Source organism: Aquarana catesbeiana, linkage group LG04, assembly GCF_042186555.1.
Source record: "Aquarana catesbeiana isolate 2022-GZ linkage group LG04, ASM4218655v1, whole genome shotgun sequence".
Classification (NCBI taxonomy): domain Eukaryota; kingdom Metazoa; phylum Chordata; class Amphibia; order Anura; family Ranidae; genus Aquarana; species Aquarana catesbeiana.
The window spans coordinates 262,330,310-262,348,356 of NC_133327.1; the positions used below are offsets into that span (position 1 = coordinate 262,330,310).

The 18,047-nt window shown below is 43.3% G+C and overlaps 1 protein-coding gene across 1 annotated transcript; it reads right to left on the reverse strand.

Annotated features, from left to right (window-relative positions):
- Positions 1-2,768: 2,768 nt before the first annotated feature.
- Positions 2,769-13,555, reverse strand: LOC141139883 (receptor-transporting protein 3-like). Its single transcript, XM_073626431.1, has 2 exons — positions 13,288-13,555; positions 2,769-6,934 (listed from the first exon to the last, which is right to left on the reverse strand). The coding sequence occupies exons 1-2, from the start codon at positions 13,425-13,427 to the stop codon at positions 6,382-6,384; spliced, it is 693 nt and encodes a 230-aa protein (XP_073482532.1). The 5' UTR covers positions 13,428-13,555; the 3' UTR covers positions 2,769-6,381.
- Between the last annotated feature and the right edge of the window lie 4,492 nt (positions 13,556-18,047).

An 18,047-nucleotide genomic window follows, 5' to 3' on the forward strand; every position in this document is an offset into this window, starting at 1 on the left:
GATGCCCCACAGATGTTCAATAGTGTTTAGGTCTGAAGACATGCTTGGCCAGCCCATCACATTTACCCTCAGCTTCTTTAGCAAGGCAGTGGTCATCTTGGAGGTGTGTTTGGGGTCGTTATCATGTTGGAATACTGCCCTGTCTCCAAAGGGAGGGGATCATGCTCTGCTTCAGTATGTCACAGTACATGTTGGCATTCATGGTTCCCTCAATGAACTGTAGCTCCCAAGTCCTGGCAGCACTCATGCAGCCCCAGACCATGACACTCCCACCACCATGCTTGACTGTAAGCAAGACACACTTGTCTTTGTACTCACTCACCTGGTTGTGCCACACACGCTTGACACCATCTGAACCAAATAAGTTTATCTTGGTCTCATCAGACCACAGGACATGGTTCCAGTAATCCATGTCCTTAGTCTGCTTGTCTTCAGCAAACTGTTTGTGGGCTTTCTTGTGCATCATCTTTAGAAGAGTCTTCCTTCTGGGATGACAGCCATGTAGAGCAATTTGATGCAGTGTGCGGCGTATGGTCTGAGCACTGACAGGCTGACCCCCCACCCCTTCAACCTCTGCAGCAATGCTGGCAGCACTCATACGTCTATTTCCCAAAGACAAAGACAAACCTCTGGATATGATGGCTAGGCCATCTTTATTTAGAGCAACAATTATTTTTTTCAGATCCTCAGAGAGTTCTTTGTCATGAGGTGTCATGTTGAACTTCCAGTGACCAGTATGAGAGAGTGAGAGCAATAACACCAAATTTAACACACCTGCTCCCCATTCACACCTGAGACCTTGTAACACTAATCAGTCACATGACATCGGGGAGGGAAAATGGCTAAGTTGGACATTTTCACTTAGGGGTGTACTCACTTTTGTTGCCAGCTGTTTAGACATTAATGGCTGTGTTGAGTTATTTTGAGGGGACAGCAAATTGATACTGTTATACAAGCTGTACACTCACTACTTTACATTGTAGCAAACTGTCATTTATTCAGTGTTGTCACATGAAAAGATAGAATAAAGTATTTACAAAAATGTGAGGGGTGTACTCACTTTTGTGAGATACTGTAAAGCCTTCATGCTTCATGTAGCTAGGAGGTAGGGCAGGGGTGTCATGTGCTGTACCTGCATACTTGGTGCTAAAGGTGTCCCTCTTTCACATTTAGAGAGATGGAAGGTATGTAAATATAAAGAAAATGCCTGAAAGGACAGTTTGTAGGATGCGGCACTGATGTCACATCGTATTCACCCAGCAGGTACAGAGAGGCTGATTCACTAAAACTAGAAAAAAATGAGAAGTTGTTACAAATAGCAACCAGTGAAGCTTAAATTTCCATTGATTGAAAAAAATAGCACACACTTTCTAATTGGTTGATATGTGTAGGGTTTCCACATGTTCGAGGATTCACCCGGACAGTTTAGGTTTTGAATCCTGTCTCCGGGTTTCAGACCGCCTGAAAACCAGACACATTATTCAGACTGGACTATGGCTTCCCAGCAGGGTTACTATGTGCAGTTGTCTAAGCTAAGAGTGTCTGTTACATTCTCTTACACACTGCCCAATACCAGCACTAACAATTCCCCGCCCCCCCCCCCCCCCCCCCCCCACTGACGGGAGAGGAGAAAGGGCTTGATCTGCTCCTCTTCCTCCTGCCCCTCTGTGTCTGCCCACACTCCAATCCCTGGCGCTGTGCCTCAGAAAAGGAAAATGGGGGCCGGAAATTTGAAGTCCAGCAGCCCCAGATACATCTGGATGAGAGGTGCTGACTGCCAAGGGGTGAGTGAGCTCACCATCCATTCCTGTCTGTGACTGAAGTCTCCCCCTTCACTCTCCTGCCTCTGAGTGAGTACACTAAGGTAAATCAGGGTTCTCAGCACCCCTTACATTAGTGTTCTCCTTTATACAAGAGGCCGCAGTGTTCCCATTACATCAGAGTCCTCTCCGCACATCAGAGTTCTCAGTGTTCCCCCTTAAATCTGGGTTCCCAGAGCATCCCTTATGTCAGAGTCCCCAGAGTGCTCCCTCACATCAGAGTCCGCAGAGTCCCCCCTTACAGTGTAAGGGAACTCTGCAAGTTCAGATATAAAGAGGGAACTCTGCGGATTCAGATGTAAAAGGGGAACTCTGCGGATTCAGAGGTAAAAGGGAAACTCTGTGGATTCAGATATAAAAGGGAAACTCTGTGGATTCAGATGTAAACGGGGAACTCTGTGGATTTAGATGTAAAAAGTGGAACTCTGTGGATTCAGATGTAAAAGGGAACTCTGTGAATTCAGATGTAAAGGGGGGACTCTGCAGATTCAGATGTAAAAGGAGATGTAAAAGGGGAACTCTGCGGATTCAGATGTAAATAGGGGAACTCTGCGAATTCAGATGTAAAGGGGGAACTCTGCAAATTCAGATGTAAAAGGGGAACTCTGTGGATTCAGAGGTAAAAGGGAAACTCTGTGGTTTCAGATATAAAAGGGAAACTCTATGGATTCTGCTGTAAATCAATTAACCGCAAAATATATGTATAGTTTATACTATAAAAAATTGCTGTGCGTGCTAAAGTGTTCGGGTTTAACTTGAAGAAAAGGTGGCAACCCTAGATATGTGCCCCCTCCCTCTTGTTTATGCAATTTTTTTTCCCCTCAAGCATTAATGGTTCATCTTCCTGATTTCTTTGACAAATGGCTGACCAGACATAGTTCTAATACTTTCCAAGAAATCATGACCAAAACAGTAAAAAGCACAACAAATAATGTGTAATCAATGGTTATTTTTCCATTTCTATACTGTAAGTGGATAGATTTTTATTCACAAGTCAACCCATGAGATTGCACACAATTTATTACCATGTTATTTAAATAGGCTTATCATAATGAATAACAGTTCACATAAATCAGTAAAGCACATCCACTCATTATATAACAATATATTGAGGCTCCTTTCACACTTGTGCAACTTGTCCTGGGACTTGGGACTGCAAGGTCGCATGACAAGTCATACCCGATGATTTCCAATGAGTATTAGCTATTCTGCATATCTAAATAAGATTCAAAAAGCTATAGGTCCTCTGCAATTGTTTTTACTGAATAAAAGTTTTACTGAACATACATTATATGCTGTATACTATGGGTTTAAAAACTAAAAGACGAAAAGGATGCTCACTTAACAAAGTAAATTTTTGTTTAGCTTCGAAAATAAAGTTGCGTTCAACTGGAATATCCAATTATGTGCAAAAGATGTAGAAAAACTGTATTTTTGTCTGCACATGATTGGATGACTGAAGTGAGCGCAGCTTCACGCTATTTACTGTTCCTATTTACTAAAAAGAGTGATTTCTCACTTCAAATTAAAGTATTTGTGCATATATTTTATGGTATATAATATAGTATAAGTAGTGTTGTAGTCTATGTTGTGTATATGTTCTATATATTTGTAATGAAATTAAAAAGCAAGTATGAATATAGTAAAATAATTCTGTCTATAGTACACACAATCAAATATACAAAGAAGTGAAATCATATAAAATGATACAAGTTTGAACAAACTATATGATGTATAAAAATGATTTATCTCAGTCAGTTTTTATCAGAAATTATATAAATCGTTTGTATATTTACAGTATATTTATATATGTGAGGCACTGGCTGGCTGAATTGTGGATGGAGTTGATGTGTCACCTAGGTTTCTCACCTACACATTGCAACTGGCTCCTGATGTGGAGAAAACAACAAACTTTTTGTTTTCTCAATTTTTTATTAAGTTCTGGGCTGTGTCCTGGAGCCTAGAGGCTTTGTAGAACTTTGAGTGGGATATAGCCTCCATTCCTAGGCTCACATCTTACATGGGTGCCAGACATCATTATTGGTCTCAGCTGTCTTCAGCCCTTTATATATGTGAGCTGACCAATGCTCATGGCTCTTTCTCCCACCCTCTCTGCTGTTGGAGCCTGCTGCTGGGTGAAGACTCTGATAGCAGACAGAAGACTAAAAATGTACAAGTGCTGCCTGTTTGTTTTGGGGAATCCATTTGCACCCTGATAGTCATGAACTGACCTGAGTTTAGTTAGTTGCTCAGATGTGCAAATGTTTTGTTTGTTTTATGGCATAGACTTGCTGCGCAAAGCCCACCTGCATTGAAGCGGTGTTTCTTTGCTGCCTTGCGGAATACAAGTTTAGGACAAATTTGCTTGTCCTGTTTCTGGGTGTCTGTAGCATCAGACACCCAGAGCTGCTGCCAACGCCAGCTGAACTCATCCTTCTTACAAAAAAGGGCCTTGTTTCAGGTCTCAAGTTATGTTCTGCTGAAAATGCAATAATTGTATACAGAGTGTGCTGAGCCTGTGTTTTAATACAGGTGCAGCCCCAATTAATCTGATATCAGCCTACAAGCTCTTCAGCATTGTGGGGACTTTAAAAGGGGTTCCTGAAAAACTGCTCCTCCCATAGCGCTGGTGCTATGCTGATGGGCACTGACTGTTTTTCTAGCTCTTCCATCCTCTGTCCTGCCAATGCATCATAGGACACCTTTGAGCGTCACTGAAACTTTAAAGGAAATATTAGTTGACTTAAAGTGGATGTAAACCCTCTCCTATACCAAGGGAAGTGAACAGCTTTAGATGATAAACAGGGATGAAACAAATCTCCCTCAGCTAAGCATTAGGCTGATATTGTGTTTTGGATACCAAGTGTCCAATATTTTCTAATAATAACGTTTCCGTTGGATTCTTTCCTATACGAAGTACTGAACTCTGGGTCATACCCTTTCCTACCCATAATGATTTGACTGTAACTTTCACATTATGTTTTGTTGTCTACCTGTGACATGTTTTTCTGTATTTTGCCTATTTCTGCAAATCAATAAACTGAGCAAGAAACAAATCTCCCTACAAGTTTTACATGCATATCTGCTGTCTTCAGCTTCATATATTCTTTAGAATAGGCACCCCCCCCCCCCCACATAGGCAGAAGAATGAAGATAATTTCAGAGCTGTGCTGTGACAAGACAAGCTCTCTGCTAATCTATTTATAGCACCCACCCCGACGCACATTTCAGATCTCCTGTCTCTGAGAACTTTTCAGAAATTTTCATGCTGATGACAGGGGAATGAAACAGCAGAAACACAGGGGACTCAAGGCTTTGGAGAAAGATAAGTAAACACTACAGATAGAGGTCAAATTTCATGAATCAGGTTTACATTCACTTTAAGTAAAATCATTTTAATAATTTATGGTGAACTGGTTAGGAGTCTGAGGAAGCCCTTAAACCAATTCACTATGGAGGGGGCAACCATCTACGTGCAACTATGAGTGGGAAGTTAGTTGGTACATAAGACCCCCCCCCCTCCTTGCTGCACCCCTCCTTCCTGATCCCAGTACCTGTCAGCATCAGGCACTGCTGCTTCTTATTTTTTTTTGGGGGGGGGGAATGCTGTTTTAGGACAACCCCAATTTAAGCATACCCTCAGTACTGAAGGGTATGTTGGCTGTGGTCAGCAGCCGCCTTGCAATGGGGATGTCAGCCAATAGCCTGGCATGCTGGGCTGGTAAGCTGTGGAATGTTTACGCTGGCCATCCTTTTCAGTGATCCATCTGACTCTGTAGCTCCCTCCCAGTTGCATCTATCTGCCCCGTATTGGGAGTTTCTGTCCTATGCTATCCTTATGCTATAAGCAAATAAGAATGTGACTTTTTGCACATGTGATCCCTCCACCTAAAAATAAAAGTACACTCAAACTTCTTTAAAAAAGGCAAGTAGTGCTCATACAGCTTCTATATCAGCAATCCTTTCATCCTTTAATTAAAACCTGCTTGCATGTAGCAGTGAGCACAAGAACATATTAATACATATTATATTAACATTTCAATATATAACATATTAATACTTCAAAGACTTTAGTAGCATCACTAAGCATAAACTGCAAGACCTACACAATTGCTGCAGACACGTCTTCTTGAGTGTTGAATCATTTTTATATTGCAGCAAATGTAGCAAGATGAGTATGACTGTTGCAGCAAGAGAAGTGAGACTCCAAGAAAAGGTTAACAGAAAGCTGAAAACAATGGTAAGAAGCACTTGCTACCGAAGTCCCAGAGATGATAGAAAAGCAGGTGACTACACTCATCATTTACAAAACTAAAATATTTGCTTTGACCATACTAACCCGTTATTATACGCTACAGATAAAGCATCATGAAATGATGAGAGATAAATGAAAGTAAGGTCAATTACGAAACTATGTTAATGTATTATTTGCCTAAATCAAAAATGATTTCTTGCTATTCTGTTTTGCTGAAAAGCTGTTCAGATTTTGTTACTATTGTGCAAAATTGTGTATTGATTTATTTAAAGTATTATACAACAGGGTTCTGATGAGTCACGTTGCTCATTTGTTGGCATGGAAACAAAGTGCAGCCAAGCATACAACAATCACTATCATAACAATCAACAGTAGAATCCAGAATGGGGTCTGCTCCACTCTAGTTTCTTCCCTCAAAGAACCTTGATAAGAAGATTTGTATGGGGGAGGAAATCTTGTCTCCTGTTCACTTCCTTGATTGGTTCTCGTTGGTAGAATGTGCCAATTGTCAGAATATTGGCTATCTGTGTAGTAATTACAAATTCCCAATGCACAGGCCTCGCAGTTGTTGTATTCATGAGGACCATCCAGCCAGCCATCTGTCACAAAGCTCCGTGGCAAATTGTCTATAGTCAAGTTGTAAAATTTCTGGGTTATTTTATTAACCAAATTGCCTATAGCTATCTCAATGTTCTCTACTAGGAAAGTAGGCTCCTCATACATGGCAGATGTGCACATTTTGCACTTTTGCTTGAAAACATACATCCTCACCTCCCCGGTTTGTCTTTTCAGGCTCATGTGGAATAAAATGTGAACCTTTGAAGAACCCCAGCAGCGACCACAGATTGAGCAATAAAACCTGAAATTAAAAAAGACTTTCAGATTACATTTTGATTTTGGAATAGACAGATAAAGTTAGAATTACAAGTCAGGCTACGTTGTGTGGAATAGTCTAAAAGGTACTTCTGTATTTATTAACACCACATTTTGTTTGCTCCTCCTGTACCTTTACAGGAGCAGTTCACTATAAACATACATGTGAGAGCAGGCTGAATCACTTGGCTTCCATAATCTGTTGAGGGACACCTGACCCTGAGTTCTTGGGGCACAACCGGAAATTCTATTTTGTGCTAGAGATGTAAAAAAGTATCTTTAGTATCTACCTGAAATTGAAAAAGTAGAGTTTAAAGTGGTAGTAAAGTCCCCCTGGACACTTCTCCCGACAGGTAAGCTTAAAGTGGATGTAAACCCTCTCATATACCCAGTGAAGTGAACAGCCTCAGGTGATACACAGAGATGAAACAAATCTCCATACATAAGTTTTACTTGTATATCTGCTGTCTTCACCTTTCTACATTCTTTGTAAAGTGCAGATCAGGTTAGAAATCTGTCTTCCTCTTTCAGCAGGTGGGTGGGGAGTATGAGCTTACACTTTATGAGAGCTGATTGTAGGAAAGGAACCCCCACCCCCCACATAGGCAGAGGAACAAAGGAACATGCAGAGCTGTAGTCTGAATAGACAGGCTCCCTGCTCATCTCCCTCTAAGCTCCCTCCCTGACACAAATTTTCAGCTGCTGTTATTTCATGTGTCAGAAAGCTTCTCAGAAGTGACTCTTACTGATAACAGAGCAGGGATGTGCAGTCAGGGGAGGCAGGTGAGGCAGAGCCATGAACATAAAAAAAAAAAACCATCAAGCTTTGAGGGCCGTAGCCCGACGACCTGAGGTCACAGAGACCCCAAATTTTTAGGGGGAGGGGTAGCCGAAGTCCTACCCCACCACTGGGGCTCTTTGGACCTATGGTTTCGGAGATACGGGGCTCCTTTTGCAGCCTGTCAGAAGCTACATACAGCGTGGCCAGTTTAAATACAAGCTGGCACACTCTTTTTGCAGCAGACTAAAAGGATGAGCTCACAGTGCCTCCGAGGCACTGAGCTCAATGAACAGCTTGGAGCCTTGGACCAATGGTAAAGTACCATTGGTCCAAGCTGTCCAATAAAAATGCTGCAGTGGAGGCTCTCCTCTCACTGCAGTGTCATAGAAGGGGGGTTTGTCTAAAAGACACATGCTCCCTTCCAGTCCAGCCTTCTTAACTAGAAGGAAAAAACATGGGTTTGTGAGTATAATGCCGCGTACACACGGTCGGACTTTTCGTCTACAAAAGTCCAACGGACGCTGACGGACTAAAGCTGGCTGGTAATCCGATCGTGTGTGGGCTTCTCCGGACTTTCAACGGACTTTTTTAGCCTCAAATCCGACGGACTTTAGATTTGAAACATGCTTCAAATCTTTACGTCGTAAGTACGACGGACCCCGAAATCCGCTCGTCTGTGTGCTAGTCCGACGGACAAAAACCCATGCTAGGGCAGCTATTGGCTACTGGCTATGAACTTCCTTATTTTAGTCCGGTGTACGTCATCACGTACGAATCCGTCAGACTTTTGTGTGGTCGTGTGTAGGCAAGTCCGTTCGTTAGAAAGTCTGCTGCAAGTCCGCCGAAAGTCCGCCGGAAGTCTGTCGGACAGGCTGTCGGACTTTTGTAGACGAAAAGTCCGACCGTGTGTACGCGGCATAAGGCTTACCCATAATCCCATGTTTTTCTTACACAGTTAAGAGGGAGAATGAGAATCTGCTGCTGCTGCTGGAAAGGTACTTTTTTAATCAAGCTACATCATTATTATGCTATATGTTATAACATAATAATTTATTTTTTATCTATTTACTGTGAAATTACTGGTTTAAAGTTAGAAATTCAAACTTCAGTAATTTGTTCATTAAAACACCTGCTTGAGTACAGTTTTTGAAAATATAGTAAATTACCTTAACCTCTTGGCATCCTAGCTATAGCCAAATGACGGCCACAGCGTGGACCTGAATTTTCGGGAGGCTGTCATAGACGGCCTCCCCTGTGCACGCGCCCCCTGCAAGGCGCGCGCTGTGATCACCGAGTCACTGAGACTCGGGTGATCACAGATCTGAGCAAGGGGGCGGTCCCGGCCCCTTACCATGTGATCAGCTGTCAGCCAATGACAGCTGATCACATGACGCAAACAAAAGCTCGGTAATCGTTTCTTTTTTCTCACTCTGACAGCGTGAGGAGAAAAAAAGGCCGATCACCGGCTTATCTGCAAGGGATATCGGTCCCGAAGAGGAAGACTCCTGCCAGTGCCCACAGTGCCCACCAGTGCCACCTATCAATGCCCATCAGTGGTGCCAATCAGTGCCACCTAGCAGTGCCACCCATGAGTGCCCATCACTGCCACCCATCAGTGCCCATCACTGCCACCTATCGGTGCCCATCAGTGCCGCCTCATCAGCGTACATCAATGAAGGAGAAAAATTACCTGTTTGCAAAATTTTATAGCAAAATGTTAAAAACAGTTTTACATTCGGTCTTTTTAAATTGTTTTAACAAAAAATAAAAACCGCAGAGGTGATCAAATACCACCAAAAGAAAGCTCTATTTGTGGGGAAAAAAATAATAAAAATTTCATTTGGGTTCAGTGTAGCATGACCGCACAATTGTCATTCAAAGTGCATCAGTGCTGAAAGCTGAAAATTGGTCTGGACAGTAGCGGGGTTTAAGTGCCCAGTAAGCAAGTGGTTAAAGTGTATGTTAAGGCACAAGTATAAGTCACTGGCAGCCGCTCTATGATACTCAGGCATAGCACACTGTATATGTCTTTTCTATAAACGAGGCTTGCAAATACCTATTTAGAGCGATCTTCAGGCCGGTCACGTGACTTCCGGCTGCTTTTCAGCTCCGATACATTGCAGGAGGAGCCGAGATCTCCCTCTGATGTCAGCCGGGGAGATCACGTGCCTGCTCAGCCCCTCCCGCAGAAGCCTTGTCTCAGAGCTGTAAAGCGGCTGTGAGTCACGTGACCGGCCCGAAGATAGTTCTAAATAGGTATTTACAAGCCTCGTTTTCAGAAAAGACATATACAGTGTGGTATGCCTGAGTATCATAGAGGGACTGCCAGTGACCTTTTAAAAGTTTTGGATTTGTACTAATAGCATCGGGGGGCATGGGGGGCAGAGACATAGACACACAACAAGGAGCTGACAGGCAGGGAGGAGGGAATGAGGGGGAGAGAAGAGAGCTGAGAGCAGGGCAGCGGATGACTCAGGGACATACTCTGACAATGGTGGTCAGGGCTCAGCAGCCCTGGTTACCGTGGTCAGTACAGAGAGGGGGATACAGGAAGTGGCAGGTTCAAGCAGTTTCCTTTACAGTTTAGAGGGGGGCAGATTACACAGCACAAGCACTGTGCTGTTTAATCTGCTTTAAGGGGCCAGGATCTATATTTTTGGGGGGTTAACAAACACTTTAAAAACAATATATAATAATTATTTGTATATTACTTATCTATGGTAATTAACCCCTTGCCACTCAGGCCAATTCTGACACTTCTCTCCTACATGTAAAAATCATCATTTTTTGCTGGAAAATTACTCAGAACCCCCAAACATTATATATATTGTTTTAGCAGACACCATGGGGAATAAAATGATGGCTGTTGCAACTTTTTTATGTATTTGCGCAGCAATATTTCGATTCTGGTTCTGCCTATAGCTGGGAAGAGGTTCCAGTAAGCAATGAGAATTAACACCTTTGAGTTATGAATATTTATTGGATCCAGCCAAATCCTAAAGGATGGCCCGGGAGATGATAAATGTTTGGAAGCTATCTAGATGTTGTAAGAAGGATTCATTGACTGCTTCCAAAAGCAGCCTTCAACTAAAGAAAGGCAGTGATTGCTCCTAAATTATCATACTGTAGATCTGCCTGTTATAAAAAGGCTGCTCTTAAAGAGGAAGTAAACACTACCTCTTTTTTTTTCTGTTTCCTGACCTGCAAAGTAAAGGCATAATGTGCTAGTATGCATTGCATACTTGCACTTTATGTGAAACTTACCTGCAAACTAAGCCCTCGTTGTCACTGATGGAGGGCGCATCCATCTTCACCTGTCTTCCTTCCGGGTCCGTGGACTCCAGCTGTGTGACTGGCTGAAGCCACATGATGGGAGCCACCAGTCACCAGTCAAAAGTTACCTTTTCTTAACTTCCCAGGACCCCTTTACCTCAGGAGTTCTGATATGCAAATGCCAAAATGCCAAAATTCTCAGTATTGGCCAAGGGCTGGCCTGCCCTGTTTAAATTAAATTAATTAATTGTTTGGGAGCCACGTCGCACGACCGCGCAATTGTCAGTTAAAGCGACGCAGTGCCGAATCGCAAAAAACGCACTGGTCAGCAAGGGGGTAAATTCTTCCGGGGCTGAAGTGGTTAACTAATAATAACTGTTCACGACCACTGAAAGTTCGAAACACCCAGTTATTAAAAGCTATGCTCAATTTAAGAGCATGACATAAAGTATGTGTAAACCCAAGAGTAGAAATCTTATTTTATTGCAGCTTACCAGTCCTCATAAGGTGGCTGCATTCATTTTATTTTCTTCTTATATTTTCACCTGGTGCTCCTATCAATAAAACACTTTCTGTCCTAGTGTGACAACACTTTCTCACTGTGGTGTTTCTATAAGGTGTAGCGTTGTCAGCCTAGGACAGGAAGTGTGTTAAGGACTACAGAACACTGCCTCATCTTCTCATGTTCTTAACAAAGGGGTTGTGCTATGGTCCACAGAGGTAACTTGTGCAGGTTTGATAAGACTTCTTGAGACAACACTGCAGTGTGAAGATGATACAGAACAGCATTGTCATGCTGACAGAAATAACATGCTTTTTATGCATTTATGGAACAGATATAACAAAACACTTTAAATGGTATATTTTAGAGTCCAAAATGGAAATGATTAGAAAAGTTAATTGTTAAAGTTTACAAACGGTGTACTCTAAAGTCTCCCACAATCTGATCGTGCATATGTTATAACAGTGGCGGCTGGTGGTTTTTTTGGGAGGAGGGGGGGGCAGCAAACAACAACAACCACACCCCCCTCGCTGTCTGCCAGTTGGTCCTCCAGCACTTACCCCATCTAAGTGGCTGGCATCAGTGGGCATCAAGCATCAGACAGTGGCGGGCATCAGCCATCATGCAGTTTCGGCATCGGGTTCCTGTGTCTTCTCCTCCTCGCTTCTGCCGTGTGTCTCCTCCCCTCCTCCTAGGCATCCAATAGGATCGCCTGTCTTTTCAGCCAATAGGGTGATGGGTTTCAGACCCGCTTCCTGATTGGCCAGGAGCAGGATCAGTGTTACAACAGCAAATATTCATTCACTATTGCAACACACCTGGGTGGGCTCCGGACGCACTGCTCTGCGTCCAGAGCCCACCCTATTTTGAAGCCTATTAGAGCCTCTGCTCTAATCAGGTACTTAAAAAAAAACACCCCCACCACTGTAATTCATGCGCCCAGCATCCTGAAAGGGACCGGATGCATGGATAGGGGGTGGCGGCATGGTTAGAGGGGGCGGCGCCCGTGTGCCCTTAATGGATGAACTGCCCCTGTAATAGTTAGGCATACTGTACATAAGATAGGTCTATTATCCCCCCACTGTCCTGCTGCTGGCCAATTTACACTGTTGTATCCTCTCCAGTATTTTGGCTTTAAAGCTGTGTACACATGACCGGACTTTTTGACCGGACTGGTCAGACGGAACGAATCCATTGGACAATCCGACCGTGTGTGGGCTTCATCAGACCTTCAGCTGACTTTTTCTGTCGAAAATCAGACGGACTTTAGATTTGGAACATGTTTCAAATCTTTCCGACAGACTCGAGTACGGTCGAAAAATCAGTTCGTCTGTATGCTAGGCCAACGGACAAAAAAAGATGCAAGGGCAGCTATTGGCTACTGGCTATGAACTTCCTTATTCTAGTCCCTTCGTACGTCATCATGTTAAAACCAACGGACCTTCGAACGGACTTTAGTCTGTCGTCCGAAAGTCCGTTGTAACTCCATCGAAAGTCCGTCAGAAAGACCGTTGGACCTTTGATGCGGAAAAGTCCACTCGTGTGTATGCTGCATTAGTGTTTTTTCTCTGAATTCTTGGCAAATTGACTTAGACAGAGTTGCCCACCAGTAAGAGTGATACATCATGTTGCAGCGCTGTGAATTCATTGCCATGTCTTTATTCCAGAGTTACAGGGCCCTCACGTGTGCCACATAGAGCAGAAAAAAAAAGATAAATTAAAGGAATGGTAAAAAAAAAAAAATTAGACTACATTTAAAAAAATTCCAATGAAATGACTATACCTGGCATAACAACATTGTACATACTGCAGCCAGCCCATCCGTTGCTGGTAACGTTCATCCACAGAGAAGTTCCACACATCGTAGACACCTCGGTTTTTCAAATCAGTCTCAAATATTGATCTCCATTGGTGCCTGTCCATTATTGCTTTTCTCGTGGAGTGAATAGTTACAAGGTATATTGCTGTTTCCAGAGAAGTGATGTGTCATTTGTTCAGGAAACGAAAGTAGAATACACCTTCCCGCTATAATGAGTGCTGGGCAGTGTCTACAACCTGAAGCATAGCTCACAATTTTATGACATGAGAGAGAGGCACACCTTTTAGCACAAAGTATGCAGGCAAAATAAACACTCCTGTCAGGCCCGCAGTTAAATGGACCCCAAAAATGAATACCGATTAATGATTTTACCATGTTTCCTTTACACTGGTTTTCAAAATAGCAAATCGAATCATTTAAAAGTTGAATAAAAGCCTCCGTTTTTGAATACCAGTTGTGGTAGGTAATTGGTACATTATTATAGAGGTGTATACATCAGAACAGAAAGAGGGACAGCCGAAGAAAAAAGAGGGACAGAAGGATTTTGTTTCAAAAGAGGGACAGTCCCTCCACATAAGGGACAGTTGACAGTTATGCTAAAGTCTCAAGTTGGCCCATGTGTTCTGATGATGTTTTCTTCTGTATCTGTGAATGGAAATAGCACTTCCCCACCTGCCATTTATTGCACTAATATTACATCAGGTGTGTAATATCCATCTAGGTATACTAGTTGCCCTGTTGTCTTCGACTCAGTGTTTTCTGATTTCATGTCATTGACCTGGAGAAAAAAACATGCAGATTAGAAAGTCACAGCGAAGTATGAACCCTTGATCTGCATACTTGCTCTGTTTCAGTAGCAAAGACTGTATTGGAACCACTGCTGAATCAGCATAACAGTCAGGCTAAGTTCACACTGGCAATAAAAGCAAGGCATTTGAAAGGTGTTAAAAACGCTCCTCAATCACCTATACAAATGATACAATGGACAGCACACAATGCTGTTCATACTATCGAAACGTGAACCGTTAGTGTCGCTTCGCTTCAAAATTAAAGCCTCATGTAGAGTCAGGAGGCATTTGAAGCCTTTCAATGTCTCCAATTCAAGTCTATGGTAACGCTTCACAAATGCTCTGGCAGGCAGTTGCGGTGCGGTCGCAGGGCGTTAAGAGGGTGTATTTCATGATTGTAACAAGGGGTGCTGGTAACTAATACAAAATTTGTCAGGAAACACTGGACAAAGAACACTGATATCAAATAAACACTGAAACCAAAAAAATACTGTTAAAGTAACTCTTGCAGTCAATAAGCAAAGTGAATTGACAGTGCTGTTGAAGTGCAAGCACCCTCAGGTTTCTGCACATACCTTTCCTAACCTCCTAGGACCCCTACTGTCTGGGGAGCTCTGATATGCAAATTTCAACATTCTCGGTATAAGTCAAGGACTGGACTGTCCTGTCCCAATTCCACAGCTCCTTATAAATATGCTATTCTGAACCTTCACTCCTCTAGTGAGTCCACTTAACGTGGACTGTCTAACCACTGGAAGTCAGAAACGCCCAAATATCACAAGTTAAAGCGGAGTTCCACACAAAAATGGAACTTCCGCTTTTCGGAACCCTCCCCCCTCCGGTGTCACATTTGGCACCTTTCAGGGGGGAGGGGGGTGCAGATACCTGTCTAAGACAGGTATTTGCACCCACTTCCGGCATAGACTCCCATGGGAGTCTATGCCTCTTCCTGTCCCGACCGCGCTGTCTCCTGGGAACACACAGCTCCCAGGAGAGAGCGGGGACCACTAGGGATGCGCAGCGCGACTCGCGCATGCGCAGTAGGGAACCGGGAAGTGAAGCCGCAACGCTTCACTTCCTGATTCCCTCACCTAGGATGGCGGCGGCAGCTGCCGAGAACCGAGCGAGTTCTCGGCGTCCCCTGCCGACATCGCTGGACTCCTGGACAGGTAAGTGGCCATGTATTAAAAGTCAGCAGCTGCAGTATTTGTAGCTGCTGGCTTTTAATATTTTTTTTTTTTGGCGGTGTGGGTGGACCCCCGCTTTAGGTTTAGGAACATGAGTTTAAGTATATTAAAACCCAAGGACAAACATTTTACTTTCAGTTCCTTTGGTTATGTTCCTTTATCTTCATCTGCTGATCCTAACAATAATACACTTTCTGTCATAGTGCGACACTACTATATCCCTGTACTGTTTGTATAAGAAGCAGTGTTACATAGTTACATAGTAGGTGAGGTTTAAAAAAGACACAAGACCATCAAGTCCAACCTATGTGTGTGATTATATGTCAGTATTACATTGTATATCCCTGTATGTTGTGGTCGTTCAGGTGCTTAACTATAGATGCTCCCTGCTGAGAGTGGAAGGGAATTCCATATCCTTGCCGCTCTTACAGTAAAGGACCCTCTACGTAGTTTAAGGTTAAACCTCTTTTCTTCTAATTTTAATGAGTGGCCACCTGTCTTGTTAAACTCCCTTCCACAAAAAAGTTTTATCCCTATTGTAGGTTCACCAGTACAGTATTTGTAAATTGAAATCATATCCCCTCTCAAGCGTCTCTTCTCCGGAGAGAATAAGTTCAGTCTCGCAACCTTTCTTCATAACTAAGATCCTCCAGACCCTTTATTACCTTTGTTGCCCTTCTTTGTACTCGCTCCATTTCCAGCACATCCTTCCTGAGGACTGGTGCCCAGAACTAGACAGCATACTCTAGGTGCAGCCGGACCAGAGTCTTGTGGAGTGGGAGAATTATCGTTTTATCTCTGGAGTTGATCCCCTTTTTAATGCATGACAATTTTCTCATTGGTTTGTTAGCAGCAGCTTGGCATTGCATGCCATTGCTGAGCCTGTCATCTACTAGGACACCCAGGTCCTTTTCCATCCTAGATTTCCACAGAGGTTCTCCCCCCAGTGTATAGATTGCATTCATATTTTTGCCCCCCAAATGCATTATTTTACATTTTTCTACATTAAACCTCATTTGCCATGTGTTGTCAGCCTAGGACAGGAAGTCTGTTAAAGACTACAAAACACTGCCCCATCTTTTCACCTACTCAACAAAGAGGGGTGTTCTATAATTCACAGATGTAATGTGCAAGTTTGATAAGACTTCTTGAGACAGCACTCCAGAGTGGACACGAAACAGAACAGTACTGGATTCTTGGTAGGATCAAGTATTTTTTATTAAACGGATATACAGGCTGTCCCCTAGTTACAAACATCCAACTTACAAATGACTCCTACTTACAATCGGAGGGTGACAACAGGAAGTGAAAGGAAATCTACCCCTAGGAAGGGAAATTCACTCCTGTAAGAGTTATTATGGGAAAAAGGTGTCTCCACTGATGCTTTTATCACCAAAGCCTTGTTTCCACAACAACCCAAAAATTTCAAAATCCAATTGTCATTGGAACAGAAAGTGAGGTGAAATCTTCTGAATAGGGGCACAGACAGCAAAACAAACATTACAGGGGTGTTAACCCTTCCCTATGCTATCCAAAAAGCTTTAACCACTTCAATACCAAGGACATCATATGACGTCCTTGGCTTTGAGCAGGTATATCTGAATGATGCCTGTAGTTACAGATATCATTCAGATATTGCCGGTTTCAGCCGGCGAATCTCTACACCATAGGAATGATCATAGCGGCTGTTCCGCCGCTTGATCTTTCCTATGGGAGGCGAGAGGGGACGTCCCCCCCCTCCCGCCGCCCTCCGGTGCCTGCTCCGACTCACCGTTACGATCGGTGAGGTGGAGAGTGGATCCGCCAGCGCCGGATGTAGATCATAGAGATTTCCGGCGGACCAGATGGTCCCCGGAGTCTCTATGATCGTCGGAGGCCGGGTGCGATGTTATGACGTCACGCCCGGCTTCTCCATTCAAAAAAACGGCGCCGTTTCGGCTTGGAAGCGGCGATCGTTTTATTTTTTTTTTTTTATTGCAGGCTTTCCAGCCTAGTGGTGAGATATGGGGTCTTATTGACCCCATATCTCACTATTAAGAGGACCTGTCATGTCATATTGCTATTACAAGGGATGTTTACATTCCTTGTAATAGGAATAAAAGTGATCAATTTTTTTTTTTTTTCAAAAAAGTGTCAAAATAAAAAAATATATATATAATTAACAATAAAAAAAAAAAAAAAAAAATTTTTAAAGCGCCGCTGTCCCCGTGTGCTCGCACGCAGAAGCGAACGCATACGTTAAAATGGGCTGACCTACCCACGACATGTGCACCTAATGCATATGTACAGATCTGAACCCATTCTTACATCAGCATCCTCATTCCCCAGTGCACATCAGAGTCCTCTCCCTCTTGATGAGTGTCCTCAGGTCCTCCTTTATATCACCCCCCTCCAAAGTAAACCAAAGTAATGTTCTCACACTTCCTTGACACAACCCCCCCCGCCAGTACTGTCCCCTGCCCCTATTTACATTATCCCCCCACATTGCTATCCTCAGCCCCTTCACATTACTGTCCTCATTGCCCCCACATTACATTTCTCAGCTCCCCCACATCACAGTCCTCAGCCCCCTCTGTAATGTCCACATCTCCCCCACTGTAATATCCACATCTCCACACTGTAATGTTCACATCTCCCCCACTGTAATGACCACATCTCCCCACTGTAATATCCACATCTTCCCACTGTAATCTCCACATCTCCCCCACTGTAATGTCCACATCTCCCCACTGTAATCTCCACATGTCCC

Excerpts from the sequence above, each read along its gene's own strand:
- LOC141139883 (XM_073626431.1), bottom strand. The coding sequence starts at position 13,427 with ATGGACAGGCACCAATGGAGATCAATATTTGAGACTGATTTGAAAAAC. Across the intron at positions 6,935-13,287 it reads GTACAATGTTGTTATGCCAG|GTTTTATTGCTCAATCTGTG; the intron begins GTATAGTCATTT and ends TTTTAATTTCAG.